This window comes from Anas acuta, chromosome 5 (genome assembly GCF_963932015.1).
Source record: "Anas acuta chromosome 5, bAnaAcu1.1, whole genome shotgun sequence".
Taxonomy (NCBI): Eukaryota; Metazoa; Chordata; class Aves; order Anseriformes; family Anatidae; genus Anas; species Anas acuta.
In genome coordinates this window covers 39,820,932-39,838,700 of record NC_088983.1, presented here as the reverse complement: position 1 = coordinate 39,838,700, position 17,769 = coordinate 39,820,932, and the positions used below count along the sequence as shown (strand labels likewise).

At 36.2% G+C, this 17,769-nt stretch overlaps 1 protein-coding gene across 3 annotated transcripts in view; it reads right to left on the bottom strand.

The window, feature by feature from the left end:
- Positions 1-1,380: 1,380 nt before the first annotated feature.
- Positions 1,381-17,769, bottom strand: part of RASGRP1 (RAS guanyl releasing protein 1) — a 42,873-nt gene continuing 26,484 nt past the window's right edge. For 2 of the 3 annotated variants that reach the window (XM_068684319.1, XM_068684320.1), the window contains exons 7-17: positions 16,143-16,316; positions 14,501-14,617; positions 12,457-12,732; positions 10,149-10,229; positions 9,450-9,554; positions 8,814-8,923; positions 8,004-8,148; positions 6,967-7,003; positions 6,216-6,362; positions 5,354-5,721; positions 1,381-4,175 (exon numbers count right to left, since the gene is read on the bottom strand). In XM_068684319.1, the coding sequence (XP_068540420.1) occupies positions 4,041-4,175; positions 5,354-5,721; positions 6,216-6,362; positions 6,967-7,003; positions 8,004-8,148; positions 8,814-8,923; positions 9,450-9,554; positions 10,149-10,229; positions 12,457-12,732; positions 14,501-14,617; positions 16,143-16,316 (1,695 nt within the window). In that variant the 3' untranslated portion in view covers positions 1,381-4,040. Of the gene's footprint in view, positions 4,176-5,353; positions 5,722-6,205; positions 6,363-6,966; positions 7,004-8,003; positions 8,149-8,813; positions 8,924-9,449; positions 9,555-10,148; positions 10,230-12,456; positions 12,733-14,500; positions 14,618-16,142; positions 16,317-17,769 lie in introns of those variants that run through there. The other variant, XM_068684321.1, reaches the window with a different exon arrangement.

Below are 17,769 nucleotides of genomic sequence, written 5' to 3'. Positions count from 1 at the left end.
TATTGTCAGAACAAAAATTCTGTTGTAATTTTTTTTCATATATATGTTTGTAAGCATTTTTGTGTTTTAGTGAATGGGTTTGGTTGCTTGAGAATTGGGAAAAAAAAATTTTGTGTCAGGTTTTGAGACTTTTGTTAACAGCTGTAAACACTGAGGAATAAAGTACTGTATTTGAAGTTACTTGCATGACTGTATTTGAAATTACTTGCATCACTGTAGTGTGATTTGGATTCTCTATCCCATAGTGCTTCTGTGTTTGTAAGGAAGAATTCCAGCTGGTGATTTGCAGTAATGATGAAACTTGCTTTTTATGATCATGACCAAAATAGACAAGGCAGATAACAATACAGGAAAATTTCACCGGACAGGACAGATTCCAGATGCATCCCAAATGTATTGTTTCATTTGAAAGCATCGGTGTCCAAAAGAATTAGACAAAAAGCATAGGTCTACATGACTGTTACTACTGTCTTTATGTAAATTAAGGAAATAACTTCTAATCACTTGTGAAGCTTTCAATTTTTAACTTCTGTAATTCTGAAACAAAACAGAACTTACCTCCCCGTCAGATATTTTGATGTTCAATACCTCACATAAAAAATGCCTTTAAGATACAGTATTTTGAGTTTTGCTGTAAGGTAAATAGCAAATTTTCAGGCTGCTGTGATGCTGTCTGTGTAATAGCCAGCCTTAGTAGAAAGGTTCTTTATCATGCTGTTAAATCTATTCAGAATTAGTAGAAGATTGTGCTTTGCAATACTTGGAACATTAGAGTGGCAGAAACAGTGTCTGCAGCGTCTCAACCACTAAAATACTGAAAGAATAATCTGCACAGGCCTAGCTTCCTGAGCATTCTCAATATTCTCAGGTGCTAGAGAGAGTAGAGACTCAGACACTAGGTTAGTCCAGCAGAAGTGTCGCAGATAACAGAATCAAAGAAAATCAGTTTAGGTTAAGATTTTTCAGATACAAACACAGAGGTAATGTACAATTTTAATATTTTTTCTGTTATAAATATTAAACCAAAATCTTACACTTGTATATAAAATCTTTACAATCTGTACACTTTTTCAATCTTCTTTAATATCATTAAAACAAAAACTTTTCAAGTTGCTGTAGAGATCAGGTACAACAGAATAACAGACTGCTTCTATAATAAAGAATTCCAAAAGGTAGCTTTGTTATTTTCAAAAGCTACTTTAAATGCAGTTGTCTTTAATTTGAATATTAAAAGTAGCTCTGCCATTTTAATTTTCATATTATTCAGTCTACTTTATCTTTAGAAGATCAGAATTTATACTTAAAAATAAACAGTAGTTGTGGCAGGGGTGTTCATTTTTTCTTCCTTCCTTTACTTACATGAAACACAGCTGAGCCTGGTGAGAGCATAAAGGTAAGTGCTTTTCATTTTTATTAACAAGATAAATGGTAAGTGGTGTTCAATATCACTGTTTGCTGATAAGACTTAAACAGCATTTCGTAGTTTAACTCTCTTTTTTTCCTAGCATAGAGCATTAAGATTAACAGAGATGCATGTGATGTTTGCTCATAGCTCGGTCTGTTTTAGCAGTATCCCAGTACAGTCTGTTTTTGCTATTAGCACAAGTCTTTCATGCATCAGAATTGAAGTTCCAAAAGTAATAAGAAGGAACTATCACCAAAACAGAACAAAACAGACAAAAAACATTGTAAAGGGATTTTGGCAAACAAAGAACCTGAAGGTAGTTGAGCTCTCAAGTTTTCCAGGTATCAACCAAGTCATTTGAAGCAGGAAGCTTTCAGCACACATGAAGCACCACTTGTGATGTGAGATGTTCCTGCAAATAGGTGTTGTATATCATTCAAACTGTTTGTAGGAACAACAGGATGACAAAGAGAAACGTTAACACTTACAAATATGGTCTTAACTCAATTTTAAGCATTTAGTACTAAAAAAAACCCTTAGTACTCTAACATAATAATGCTGGTCTTTGGGCCAGCTGTTGACATTAGGTTGTCTACTTTGGAGAGGGAGGGAAGGAAATGAACAAAGTATATATATGTATATACACATACAGATATTTTTTAGAATCCGGAGTTCAGAGCATAAGCAAGCAGTTAGCTGCACAACAGGATTTACCAGTCTTTGTTGCTCTTTTTAGCTATTTTCCAAATACATGAAAATATATTCAGTATTTATCCTGTTTTATTTGTTGCAGAAGTAGACTTTTGTTTGCTAAACACATATCAGAAGTTCTTGCTGTAGTCCTGCATAGAGGACAAATATCAAGAAGCTTACAGAAAACTGGCAAAGCAAATTTACAAACATGATCTGAAAGCCATTTCGACTGCTTCACTAATCAAAGTGCAATTACGTGTTAACTGTTAATAATTCAGGTTTAGTGTATGAGGAACAAAATTTGCACAATCTTCACAGCTGCTATATGCATTTCAATTCTTTACATACCATATTTATTTACAGTAAATAACAAACTCCATTACTACTACTGTTTCCTTCCAGTCATGGAGGTACAAGCACAATTCAAATGCTAAACAAGGATTTAGAACCAGTAAACTTCAAAGTAGTTTCCAATGTTTTTTTTTTTGTTTTTTTTTTTTAAAAACAATAATTAAACCATTCATATACTTGACAATTAATGACTGTAAACTAGAGATAGAACATACACTTAACGCCACTTTGAACACAAAGCACGCATGCTATTATAATGGGTCAACTAAAAATTCAATCTATAATGGAGTTTGTAAAGTAACTTGCAAGTTTTGACGAACATTAAGTATAATTTATTAGTAAATATATTAATTTTAACTTTCTGCTGTTTACATGTTTGATGAGAAATGCCTGCTTGATAAATGCAAGTGAGTTTTATACAGCTGTAAGTGTAAGAATTACCTTGAAATGCAAATGCAATTTTAAAATTGACTATTTTGACAAATATACCAGTAACTTGAAAGACTGTTTTGTCATCTTTTGCCAGTATGAACACTTAATAGCATTAAGAAAACTAAGTTAACTCCCTAGCACCTTTTGCTATACAAAATTTATACACATGAGAGCATGGTCATCTTGACTCTTTATCTAAAGTGCATGTGAAAACTATGAGAAAGATAATGGAGAAATCCTGGTTAGAGCTGTAAGATGTTAGAAGCTCTGAAATACATTATCTGTTGCACTGGGATTACTATACAGTTTCCCTCATAATATGGCCTTTGAGGTTTTACTCAGATGTTGCAACACTGATGTCATTTGACATTATAAAAAAAAAATAATCAACTTTGTCCCATATTTATGGTAAAGGAACAGCAAGCTATCCTTTAAGCTGAATAAGTAGGGCTCATTTCCACAAAAGTGGAAGCAGTGTTCACTCTAAACTCTCAAGTCATATATTACCTTAACAAAGGTAAGCATTTGAGCAGCAGGACTACAAAGCTCTGAAGGAGTTTTAAAACATCTGTCAGTTTATCCTAACAAAGCCTAAAGAATCAAGTAATCAAATATCATTAGCTTTACTTATTTTAATATTTTTGCTAAACTTCAGAAATATAAGTCACAGTCCATGTAATGATTTTAATTGTTTTCAGACACAATGAGAAGGAACTCTCTCTCAATGAAATATTTCTGCAGTTTTACTTAAATGCTTAGCTTTATGGACCATGTTTCTACAAACCTGAATTTGGACCAAATCTGACGTGACAGTCTTATGAATAGCTATGTTGTCAGAACACTTGTAGAGTAATATGTGCTGCCTGCAGCCAACTCACTGTGGAATCCATCATGAACATAAACTTCAGGAACAGCGTTGCTCCTTTTAAAAGCAATCCCAGAAGATTGGATTTTCATTGTGCAGATGGTGCTAAATTACCTTAAAAAGGTCAAAGGTATTCACTGATACACTTGAAAGTGTATTTCTAATACAGAAGTGTACAGAGTAGAGAGCATTTCCATTTAAAATCCTTTGGACTAGCTCTCCAGATCACTTGGTAAAGCAGCTTTGTCACACCTTCAGTCTTTCATTCTTCCATAGGGATCTTCCCCTTTTCTGCTAGGAGGGGTCTCTGTGCTGTAGGTCATCAACTACATGATTTCTTCTCTGGATTGTAAGAGATTCGATTGTTTTATGTGCCTGCTCCAGCTGGATCTTTAAACCTTCATTGTCTGCCTTTAGAATATTTCTTTCCTAGACAAACAAACAAGAAAATAGAGAATGCGTTTTGATTTTAAATCTGTTTCAGGATTGTCTGGTTGTATATTTAGGTTGATTGGCTTAAACATAAGTTGAAGGTGTCTCTTAACGATAGAAAAGATAGTGCATGTAAGCTAGTAACATTAAAAGGATGAGACATGTTAGCTAACAAGCAGTTAATGTATTAAGACTTAATCATTTGCAAATCATATATGTATGCATATATACACAAAGCTATCTATAAGATGTGTTATCAGTCATTAACAAGAAGTTCCTCTTACAATCCAAGGCAGAGTCTAAATTAAGACGTTTTAGAAATGTGTCTCTTTACAGTGCTTGATTACATAGTGAGAATCAAGACATGCAAGACATAACAGTAGACACTAAAAATTTTGGAGCTTGTACACAGAGCTGATTTACCAGCATTGTAATCCATGAGGAAAGAAATACAGAAAACTTCTACGCATTGTTCAGAACAGTCGTCTCCAAGGCAGGCTGGGATATTTACTTTTTTTTTTTTTTTAATTTTAAGAAAACGTTAAAGCTGTGAACAGATTTTTAATTCCTTGTTTAGTAATAGCTGATGTGCATCTCACTGTATGCTTTCTGTTTATTCTATATTCTCTGTACTTCTAGGAATTTTTTTTTTTTTACTAACATTGTTGTCTTAAACTTGTAGTAGAAGTCAGATTTTCTTTAGCCATAAATATTTTTGTTAAGGTAAGTGTTAAACTGGTTTCAATGTAATGCCTTACATAAATAGTATCCTGTCAAAGTTATGTTAAAACACTAATTCAAGTTTCCCAGTCTTGTATTACATGTGCAGAAGGCTGTTCCTTAAAATAACTTATTTTGTGGAGTAACATCCTGTCCTAAGCAATTGGATTACAGTCACATTCTTACTTGTCACTTTTAAGGCTACAGGGATGAACGTAACCATAACAAAGGCTTCAAAATATATTCCCTAAGCTCTGTACCACTACTAAAATTTACATTTGAAGTGAAACATCACTGATGAGGTTAAAGCGGCTAAGAATTCATTATACCTCTCATGGATTATTCTGGCAATTATACTGGAGTACAGTGGTAGTGTGACATCTTCCCACTCAGCCACCCCACTCTTACCACTTTACAGTACTGTTGTACAATTTTGTGTTTCGCTATGTACATACCTGCTCAAGTTCATGGTATGAGGGTTTATAGCTGTGATGCTCCTTCATTTTCTGGCTGGAGTCCTTGTTTTCCCATTTAACATATGCCTTTTTGCGGCTTAGTAATGGGCTTGGACATGGGGATGGTGGGGTAGGCTGGAGATAAGGATTTTCTGGTATCCTTTCTTTCTTCTCTGTTTGCCTATGAGATACATCACCAACCAGCAGTACAGAATCAGTCTGTGTACCTTTATGAACCACAGCTGGTTTCAGTCTTACTGAGATTTTCTGAGCTGAGGAACCCATCAGCATAATGGTTCGGTCCTTGCTGCCTTCATTGTGTTCCACTACTTCTCCATTAGGAAATGTGAATGGTCCTTCTTCTTGTCCTATAGAACATGCATCATAAATTGAGTCAAGATTTTATCCCAGGAAAGGAGAACAACAGGTACAGTAATTAAACATTATTTTAATGAATAAATAAAACAATATTTGTTCTTTATTTTTACATAAGTAAATGTAAAATTGGTGCCATGGGACATCTTTCAATATCATGTTTCTTGGAACAATGCTGTGCCCTATCTCAGTAGCCTAAATATGGATTATAAAGAGGAAAACATGAGTCTTCCATCACAATCAGAGCATACCTATCATTAAGCTCAGAGAAAAGCCTCTAGCTATTTATATGTTAATAAATTTTATACAGACCATTGATCTTACTGCTTGGGCTGGAGGTCTACTGGTTCTAGTTACTATGTTGGTAAAACTCTGCAATTAACTAACCAGACCCTAAACAATACTGTACAACTCATCTTTAAAAGAAACAGGAACAAAACAAAAATTATCTAGATATTTTGATCTTTTTAACATGACCTTTCCTCACCGTGGAGTTGCTCTTTGACCCCTAGTGTGCAGAGGTTTGAAGCAAGAGCAGATGTTGGGCTGCTGTCTGGAACTGAAGTTTTGGGTCTTCTTTTGCACTCTATCACAACCAGGTCTTTGCATTGCTTGTGGCAATTCATTCCACAATCTGTAAACAAAACAAACTTTACATGATTCAGTGGCTGTGTTGTAGTATTTCAGGTCAGCTCTCACACTGTGTTGCTTCCAAAGGAAGCAGGGAAGTTTCTTTTAAGATTCTCTACATGCCTTACCTGAAACATACGCTTAGTAACAACTCAACTATATCCCCTTGCTATATACACCTCAAACTCCTTTTCAATATGAAAATATCAAATAGCAACATATGGTTGTAACAGTTCTGACTGTAGAAGTTGCAGAGAAAGCAGATACATGCATGAGGTGGAAAACTGCAAAATACTTCTGAATCTGTTACATGGTTTTCAGAGAATTTGTATTGCACTCATCAGAAGAGAAGGGTCTGTTTATCAACCCTTGGGATTCAGTGAAGGTTTGCAAGAGTTTAGGGCTATCAGTTCCTTCACCTTTGCATTTCTTTTGGAGCATGTCTGTCATCCTATTCTTGAGTCAGCCTTCTCGCTGAGAGGCCAGATTAAATAGGTCTATAGACATAGCAATGGATCTTGGAAAAAATCAAGATGGTTTTTTGTTTGGTTGTTTTGCCATTCACCATAGGTTATAGATTAAATTTAACAAAGAATAAAATATCTTACCTTTGCATCTGTATCCTTGTTTTATGACTCCCCAAAGCTGAAATTCAAACAAACAGAATAATATATTAACATATGTCTGTGAATATTTGATACCTCTAGATAAAAATATTCACTAAACACTCCACTCACATCTGAGATTTGAGCACCTGCAGAGTACTTTGCTTTCATATCCTTTTAATGGTAAAAATCAAAATAGGAACTATCTACACATCTTTAGAGTAAGGTAAACAGAATATTTGTATGCATGTTCCTTAATCACAAACAAAATAGCTTAACCGAGTCTCTAATGAATACATCAGCAGATCTAACAACTCCCAATGAAGGTGTAAAACTAGAGTAGATGTAGAATTGTGCATCAGCACTCTTGTTTGATCCCAGCTAAGCCAGGTAGTTGTTGGAGTCAGTTTTACTAAACCTTCCTGTGCCAGGCACAGGGCTTGTGTGTACCAGGACATGAGTTCATATAATCATAGAATATCTCAAGTTGGAAGAACCTACAAGTCCAACTCCTGGCTCTGCACACAACCACCCAAAAATAAAGCCATATTTCTGAGAGCATTTTCCAAATGCTTCTTGAACTCCAGTAGGCTCAGATCCATGAATATTTACAGATATACATACATACAAATATTCTCAGTGCCACTTTCCTGGGGAATCTACTCCAGTGCCCAACCACCCTCTGGGTGCAGAACCTTTTCCTAACACCCAGCCTGACCCTCCCCTGTCCCAGCTCCATGCCATTCCCTTGGGTCCTGTCACTGTCCCCAGGGAGCAGAGCTCTCTGGATTTGGAAAGTCTTCTCAGAGAGTGACACAGCCAAATACCACAAGGTAGGAGCCATGTTTAAACAAATAGTAGCACTGCCAAGAGGGATTTAAAGGGTACATTAAATAGCTACACAGGCAATAGCCTGATGTTTGTAGTTTCACTGGTGTTTTAAGCAGATTCATTTCTGTATGTGACACAAAGTAATTATGAGATAAAAATAGGCATTTTTCTAGACAATATTAACATAATTTACTAAAAAGTGAACTTACAAATCCAGCACAGTTGTCGCAGAAAGTAGGCCTTAAATAAGTGGTTTCTTGGAAGTTGTGAGCAAACCCAAGTCCTAATTTGGAATAGATAGAGCTAGCCCTCATAAAGTAAGCGGTTATTTCATCCCTGCTAATCAGACCTTCCCTGAAAATAAACAAGAAAAGTTGTTTGTGAGGCACGTCTTTTCTTAAAAACAATAAGGAGAGCTAAACATACCTTCACAATTTATAATGGCAATACTTTAATTGGCCAAGAACTACAGCAATATCGGTAATTTTGTCAACAATTAAAGTCTACAGAAGCTTTTCTACACATTACAATTGCAGCTTGTGAGGATAAATGAACTACTTGTATATGAGGTGCAACCTCAAAACTATTTTAAAACTTTGAAATAACCATGTTTGCATTTTTCCATGCTTTAATGTGTTGAGAGAAATATTTTTAATTTGGCCAAAATAGACATTTGCCAATTCTCTATTTTTTTTTATTTTTATTTTATTTATTTATTTATTTTTTTACAAACAGGCCATCTTTGGGAAGTTCCTCAGTAGTATATACTGCATGTCATTCTAAAAATATTTCTTCTTCTATTTTCTCTGTTCTTACGATGCTTTTGTCAGTTATGTTTTTTTTTCCATTTCCATTTGTTGGTGAAGAGGATGATTTTACCATTCTAGTGACAGAAGTAAAAAAAAAAAAAAAAAAAAAAAGGAAACAAAACCACCACCAACAAAACAACAGAATAACACACACAGGACCTACAAAGTTGATAAGCAGAACTAGGTTCAAAGAGATTTGTAAGTACTTACCAGTCTTTAGTCATTACACAAAATGAGAACGGAAAACTGGCTGCTATCTTTTCAAATTCTTCCTGAGAAATGTATCCATCCTGATCATGGTCATAATTTTTGAAGACAGACTGTGTAAAATATTAGTAGAATAGTTTATAATATGGACAGAAACTATTGAATTACTACTTCAGAAAGTCTTCACAGTATTCAGAGGATTCCTCTCCCACTTTCCCTCAATATCTATTCAACAATACAACAGGTTTTTTTAATTGTTTTTCTTGCTTGAGTCTGAAGAAGCATTATGATTTCTTGATTTGTAGGAAGATATAGATAAGCCAACATAAAACAGACTGAACACTTCACAACACTAGCTCTTATTTCATCACTCTTTAAGATCATCATTAAGGCACAACTTGTACTAATACACTCAGTTAATGCTGTCAGTGATGCTCTAGCCAAATCTGTGCAGCTGCCTGGGTTATTTGGTCAGTTTAATGTTATGTGAGAAACAGCTGTATGACAGACCTATTTTCCCTTGTAGAATGACATCACTGATTGTGTCTGGCCCTATTTTTTTCCCTGCTTTGTGTCTTTTCATACCTAAACATTGAGACTATAATTGAGGTGTAAGATAGATAGTCCAACCGTACTTACATCCACCATCCTCTGAACATGTTTGCTGATGGTTTTTGGATCAGGTTTTGGGGCTACTCCTGAGGCCCAGTCTGCAACTACTGGTGGTCTGGAAGGTGTCAAAGGCTACAATAAATTGAATGGAACTTTATTAGTACTATGTTAAAATATTTTCAGTGTAATGCTTCCTCAATTTGTGATGATGAACTGTGTGATACAGGACTGCAGAAATGGCCTATCTGACCCGACATCATACTTTTGATAATTATGTGGTACTTCAGAGCAAGCTTTTCCCTCAACTGTCCAAAACAATGGTTTAAATTCTCACAGTTCACTGGCAACCCTGCAAATTCCCTCTTTTCCGTGTTTATAAAACAAGAACAAAAACTGCACTCATAGGTTTGATCATTTGAGTCATGTAATAATTCTTAACTTAAAAGAACCAATATGGTTAGTCAAGGTTGAGCCTGATGTCTCTATAAAAGTAACTGCATTTTTGTTTGTACTGTGAAACCCAACATGGGTGTCGTCTCACATATGCTCTCATTTATGCTTCATCATCATCCTATTTAACCATCATCAAACTATTTATGCTTTAACAAATTTTGCTCAGTCTATGAAGTTTATGCTAAGCCAAAAACATATAAAATAAAATGAATGCAAGGGATAAAAGTTAATTGCTCAAAATTTGTTTTGTTAAGAATCTGGAAAGGCTCTTACAGCCGCTCGGTGACTTCTTGGCTCTCGTGCATATGAAAGCTCGTAAATTTCATCTTCTGTGTAGTACAGATCAAGGGACAGCTGAAAACAAACACAATATTAGTTTAACCCCAAAGCAGTTGCTGCTACTTGATTCATTTCTTCCTGGCACACGTTAGTATATTATGGTGGGCTATTTTTTAATTTAGGTTGCACCACAAGAAAAAAATGCATTTGAGCTGCATCGGCGTTGACCATGATTTGAAATAGGCACATTTCTAAATTCCAGTATGTTGCTGCTGTTATCTGGAAATCTGTAACATTACACAGCTACAGCCACTAACAGCCACTAACAGGCAAGTGACTAGGCATGACTAGCTGTGTGTTAATAAGTAACCTGAAAAAAACCTGTTACTCCCATGATATACAGACAGTCTACCATGCAACTAAGCACAATTCCAATGAAACTGTCTGTCAACCATAATTCTCAGAAAATTCTCGTTTCAACATGTCAGGGGACCACACTGAACCAACAAGTATATGACGAGGATAAAAGATGGACTCGCATATGTTTAGTGAGAACTTAGCTGCCAACTACAGTTATGTAAAACAAGAAACTTCACACCCGGATAAATAAAGGAATTTGAAAAAGTTACCAAATTTGTATCTTTGCTTATGGCTGTGCCCCAGAAAATGGTATAGCAAATAATTGGAAACAATTTCAAGTTAAGATTTTAAGACTGACATGATGCTTTTTGACTGTATGAAAATATTCACATTAGAAATGTGAACAGAAAAGCCACAGCTAAATGTGTTACAAGCAAGTAACACAAGTCCAAGGCAAGTCTGAAGAAAATATAATGTTGAAATACTCTCTCCATAACAAAATTAGTTTCAAGTTATCCTAGTATGTCAATCCAGATGGTGGCACTCACATACATATAAAATAAGAAACCAATATACTGCTGAATGCAAATAACACATCAGACCAAAGCTGAATAATGTGGCTTAAATTTTATATGTGCAACAACTTTCTTGTGAATGACTAAAAGATTACTGTTGTAGTAAAAGTAGTGAATAATTTTTGATTCCTGGGGAAATATTAAAGTACTTTCTAACACTCAAAAACTAGTGCAAATGTCAAGATATTTCTATTAATTATTGATTCATGTATGTAATTACTACTACCTCTTCAAACTGATTTGGCTGTTGTTAGGAACACAAAGGAGAAAGAGTGTTGAGAGGAAAAAAAAAAAAAACAAAAAAAAAAAAACAGGGAACAAACAAGAAAATCATACAGCCTGGAATATTAGCAGTTGAGAAACTCCTGCTTTGAAATGAAGAAGTATTTCTTTTATGTTATGTCCTGTAATATTTAGTTACATGAACTTGTGGCCAAAGTTCTACAAGCTTGTAATAGGCACTTTTATAAAATGTTAGTGAAAAAAGATCTACTTCTAATCATTTCAGACAAAGCATTTAAAACATTTTACAGGAAGAAATTCACCACTTTATGTAGCTGTATGGGAAGTACTGAATAGCCTGTTTCAGGCCCTGGGAACAAAACTTTACACAAGTGTTCCCAGAGAGGACAAATAACCTTAAGCACATGAACATTCTAACTATCAGGTTTTCCTGAAACAGGGCATATAACCAGAAAGAGTCAGCAGGCTATCTAGCTTTTCCAATCTGTGAGGCTTGTTAGGGCCAAACAAAACAGAAACAAGAAAATATTAATTTTGTTCGTAACATGTACTGACTAGAGATTACTAGAAGCACAATACAACTACACTTGACTGATCTTTATGTCAAACAGTTTTATTAGTATCAGAAGAAACTTGGCTAGAAGTGTGGTATGTTTAACCCTACACATCTTGAGGAACCCCTTTTATGTGCAGGTTTATATGTTCAACACGAGCAAGCGTTATATGCAATCTTCTGCCTCCAAGGTGCACCCTAAGGAAGCTTTCCACCTTTCTCCCTATTTAGGCTTAATCAGCAGAGGAGTCAGGGTGCTTCCATAGGGAAAGTACACACAGAATGTATGCTACCATAGTGAAATGTAAATAAAGGTTTCCTTTCCTTATGGAAGTAATTGGGAGCAAACTTCAATAAACTTTAGAATAATAGTGTTCATGAGGCACCTCTACCCTTGCTGCCAGGTAAACTAACTTTTTCTCCTCTTCTGTTATTTTACACTTCTTTAAGGAAAAAAAAAAAAAAGTCTTAACAGTGTTATAATTAATGGAATTCTCTACTTAGTTTAATTTGAGAGGTACTTGAAAATCATTTTTTAAACGGAGGTATTTATCTCATCCAATAGACTTACTGTAAGCAAATGAACAAGGTCCATATTAGCCTCCAGGGGAAGTGGCATTTCCTGGAGTTGTATCAGCTCATTTATGTGGTTATACAGAGAGTACAGTTTGTATATGTTAATTTTCTTGTCTTCTAAGTAGTCTGGCATGGCCTCATGAAGTGATATCAAGTCTTTCAGGTGGACCCCAAGGATTGGGATCTTAAAGTTAGTGCACTCATTATAGGCACGTCGATAACTGTCGTAGTTTTTGTAAGACGAAAGCAATTCTGTCATTTCATTAAACACCTAAAAATAAAAGAACACAATAATCAAAAGTGGTTCCTCCTTCTGTTCTGGACATATATCACAAGAATTTTCCGTACTCTTGAGTGGTTTGCTCACTGTGACTCTCAACATTGATTTAAAAATGTAAGGCTCCAAATGAAATCTAGTTATTTACCTTGTTTAAATTAATAATACATCTTATGTGCCTCATTTATAATGCCAGCCTTCCTACATTCCCTATTAAGTCAATTAAAAGAAAGAATCCTCTCAAATCAAGGGGATGCTTCTGCAGGTAAAGCAGCTGTCATGTCTCTGACCTTCCTAAAATCAAGCATCCTCACCTTACAATGGAATGTAATTCTCCAACTTCCAGGTCACCAGCTGGAATGGACTGGCAGAGAAACCTTACACTGTGCTCTGATTCTATCACAACATGACCAGAACTCTTGCAGTTCAAAGTGGCACATCTTTGTCACTTTAAGAAGGCTTTCTTCCTTGATGAGGATGGTACATATATCATAACTTGTTGCAAAGGCCAAACAAATCTTATGTCTAGCAATATAAATACCTTCCTTGCTTATAACTGTACAGGCACAAAACTGACTTTTAATGTTATAAAGTCACTGGAGCATTTTTTTTTTTTGGTTGGTTGGTTGGTTTGGGTTTGTTTTTTTTTGGGTTGGTTGGTTGGCTTTTTTGTGGAAGTTCCTGTCTAACCACTTGATTTTTAACCTTCACAAGTTAATCTTTTTAGTTAAAATTTAATTACTTTACTAGTGTAAAGTTTACTTTAATTACCAACCTTTATTTACTTAGTTTTTATTAGTGCTTATATACAATTTCTTGATGCAAAAAGTTACTCAAATCATAGGCACGTGCAGTCATAATGAGGAAATTTGTAAAACAACATGCTTCTAAAATAAGCTTGCTAAACTGGATATATAGATCCTGAGATCTGCACCAGTGGGAGGTCATTTCAGTTCTATACTCCAGATATGCACTGTTCATTAAAGCTGTTTAAATATACCATGATCAAAACAAATTCTTTAGATAACTTTATGAAACCTTTCAGGACCCAAATAAGATAAAATAAAGTGTATTAGTCTCTTAAGACCAAGTGACTAAAGCCATTTCATAGCTAAAACCAAACCAAAACAAAACAAACAAGCAAAAAATCTTCACAGTTTTAGTAGCTGGAATCACAGCAAAAATATGTCCATTCTACAACTCACATGAATTAAAATGAATATATCAACTAATTCCTAATGTTACACTGTATTACAATATATGTGTCTTGGAGTTAAGTTTGTTCAAGTCTCAACTAGATAAAATCTGTCATGGGGAAAGATCAGATGAACAAAACTGGTCTTTTCAGGTTTAAAGTGCAGATGTCTGTGCTAACATTTTATAGACTCAGGCTGGTGGTGTTGCTATGGATAGCAAAGTTTTGTTCTCAAATATTCTAGGATCTAATTGTCTGCATTTGTGTTTGAACGCTATTCTGTGCTACTCCATGTAAATGAAAATGCATCTTCTCAAACAAAAAAATTGAGAAAGCTCTACAAATCTCTAAGAGAGGGTTGAAAGCGTAGGACTAACTGGTGTTTGTAAAGATGAAATGCCAATAACAACAACAAAAAAGAACAGAGGGAGTCTTCCTTTTTCTTTTTTTTTTTCTCCTCTTTCTATCTGTCAGATTTAACAAAGTAAGCTTGGTTTTGTGCATGTGCGCGTAGGCAATGACAAAAAAAAATACTTAAAGTTATCTCATTTATAAATCAATACCAACCTTAGTTACATCATGAGGAACACATGAGCTTGTTTCCTTGAGTCTGGAAATGGAACTGTGACAGAGACCTCCTATCACTGCCATTAATGTATTGAAATTCTGCAACTGGTGAAGCTTCTGTGTTGACATAAAAACAGTCAGTATTTATTATTTAAAGGGTGAAATTGTTCGACGTGAATACCCAAATTCTACATTTCCTCTATTGTTCAGGTTTAATATTGTTCTTACAAGTTTTGTCCCATAATCCATAGCAGTTCATACAGTAGAAAGATAAGCAGTTTCAGCTTCAGATCTCACCAGCTGATTGAAAAGGAATTCTAGTTTGTCGGTGCAGTTTCTTCAGAATAGATATGAGAAAGCCATAGTGCCATTGAAGATAAGGTAACTGAATACGTGGTATGAACTCACACATATGCACACTGTATATATGAATCAGAAGACCACTGCCACCACCTCTTTCCTAGCTAACCCCCCACTAGTAGCGTGGGAAGAGCATCTAAAGGGCTGTTTCAGAGAAAGACAAAATAAATAACTGTAGTTATTTATTTATGTAGGGTTTATGTGGCAAGATTTTGGTAGCAGGGGACCATAGGGGTGGTTTCTGTGAGAAGGATCTAGAAGCTGCCCCATGTTTGGTAAGGGCCCCACTGCTGACCAGAGCCGAACCGATAAGCAGTGTTGCTTTGCACCTCAGTGAGAGCATATTTAAGTCAGGGGAAAAAACGCTGCGCCACACAGCAGCTGGGAGACTGAGAGGAGTGAGGAACAGCCTTGCAGGTGCCAAGGTCAGTGAAGAAGGAGGGGGAGAGGTGCTCCAGGCGCCGGAGCAGAAGTCCCCTGCGGCCTGTGGTGAGGACCATGGTGAAGCAGGATGTCCCCCTGCAGCCCATGGAGTACCACGGTGGAGCAGGGTTCCACGCTGCAGCTCGTGGAGGAGACCACGGTGGAGCAGGTGGCCCTGCACCAACGGAGGCTGCCACCTGTGGAAGACCCCTGCCGGAGCAGATTCCGGGCCGGACCTGTAGCCCGTGGAGAGGAGACCACGCAGGAGCAGGTGACCTGGCAGAAGCTGCTGCCCATGGGGGAGCCAGGTTGGAGCAGTTTCCTCCTGAGGGATGGACCCTGTGGTATGGACCCATATCTGGAGCAATTCTGGAAGAGCAGCTGCCTGTGGGAAGCCCACGCCAGATCAGTTCATCAAGGACTGCATCCTGTGGGAGGGACCCCACAGCACAGGGAACGAGAGTGACCGAGAAGGAGCGGCAGAGAAGAAGCGCTGTAGACTAACCATAACCCCCATTCCCCCATTCCCCTGTGCTGCTCGATGAGGAGGAGGTGGAAGATGGTGAATGGGGGGGGGAGGTGCTTTTGGTTTCTTTCCTTTGTTTCTCACTTCTCTAGCTTGTTAGTAATAAGCAATAAATCTTACTTTCTCCCTATGCCGAGTCTGTTTTGCCTGTTACAATAATTACTGTGTGATCTCCTTGTCCTTATCTCAACCTTTGAGCCCTTTTCATCGTATTTTCTCCCCATTCCTCTTTGAGGAGGTCCCCCTCCTCAAAGTGAGAGAGAGGCTGTGGTGGAGCTCGGCTGCCCACTCGAGCGGAACCACCACAATAACATGTGTCAAAATTTAACTGACCTGTGCAACATGAATGAACTTGATGAACACTTCAGCTCGAAGCTGTGGTGTTGGTCTACTGAGAACCATTAGCTGCACCCACTGAGAGATACCATTGCAAAGAGCAATTGACCTTTCCATCGTTGGATTCTCCTTCACACAACTATTCACGATGTAGTTTTGATAATCTGAGAACTTAAAAGAAAAAAAAAGTATATTAAAATTCATCTTCCATTCCATACACCTCGTGATCTGTTTGCAAACAAAGGTGTGCTTTACAAGTTAAATACTAAAGAACAAGATCTATCTTGCACTTTAAATATCCATAAGACTCTACTTTGTCAAAGCTATGTTCAGCTTTCTTTAAAGCAGACTTGCAGTAATTAACTGCAGAATGCAGAAATTAACTGAAAGCATCTTTTCTTGATGATTTGTATCACATCACTTGCATCATGTATATCCCACAAGCCTTGACTCTTATAAACCCTAGGATGAGCAAAGTTGGGGTTTTCCTCTCCAGTGGCTCCACAGGTTGGTACATTACATTTAACTAACATTTGCCATAGAAACCTAGATTCAATCAATCGAGTAATTCAGTAATGGTTTATGTTCAAATTATGTATCTACATCACACTTCTGAATTAAGCTATACAAAAACAAAGAAGCAAGTTCAATCATATTTATATAAAACTGTGATTAAACCCATTAAGAAATAAGAAAGGCTATGGACTCCTTAATATTTTGATATGCGTTGTGAGATTGTTGTCTTTTACCAAAATGATCCAAAATTGTTTAGGGGACAAACAGTTTAAACATTCTTTGAAGCCATTCTTCCCATTAAGATTAAAAAGAAGCAATCATTTGTTTTTGTTGATGCAACATTTATCTGTTCTCTTGATATATCCATTAACAGGAATGCACAGAAACGTAACTAATCAGAAGATTTGACAGGAGATTTATATACTCATTCTTTACTATGGGTACTAATACTGACATCTTACCAAAAACTTTTGTAGTCATAGTAGATATGTATTCCTTTCTTAATGTCAGAGAAATACATGTATATACTGAATGGCACTGATCCTTAAGGAAAGGTCATAAATTGTAATACTGCTATGTTTCTTGCCCATTCTCTCTGTTTTTAACTTTGTTTCCCCCCACCCATTTAATGAGAACTAGTAACACTAAAAAGCAGAGACAACAGCAGACACCTGGATTCATCTTATGAAATTAAAAATGGAAAAAATACTATGAGTAATAAGTAGAGCTGTCTCTTAAGATTTCATAGCATGCACTTACAGTTATTGTTTGAATGGTGAACCATAGCCAGATTTGGCTGGATGTTGAAATTTAAGCAACCACTCTGTACTGATAATTATTTTTTCAATATCTGACTACATAATTATCAACTTCATAGCAGTTTCAGTGCAATTATAAATCAGTTTGATTAATTTATATTTTGTTGTCACCAGCTCTCTCCTTTAGAAAATGATTTTTTTTTTTTAATGCTGAACGAGTTTATATTTAATACTACTTAAAGACTCAAGATAGCTGTAAAAGAACTGTAAGCGGCATATACTGTAAAGAAGTCCAGGTACTTAAATAATGCAAGGGTCTGGTATTGTAATGACTAATTAAAGAGCCTCAA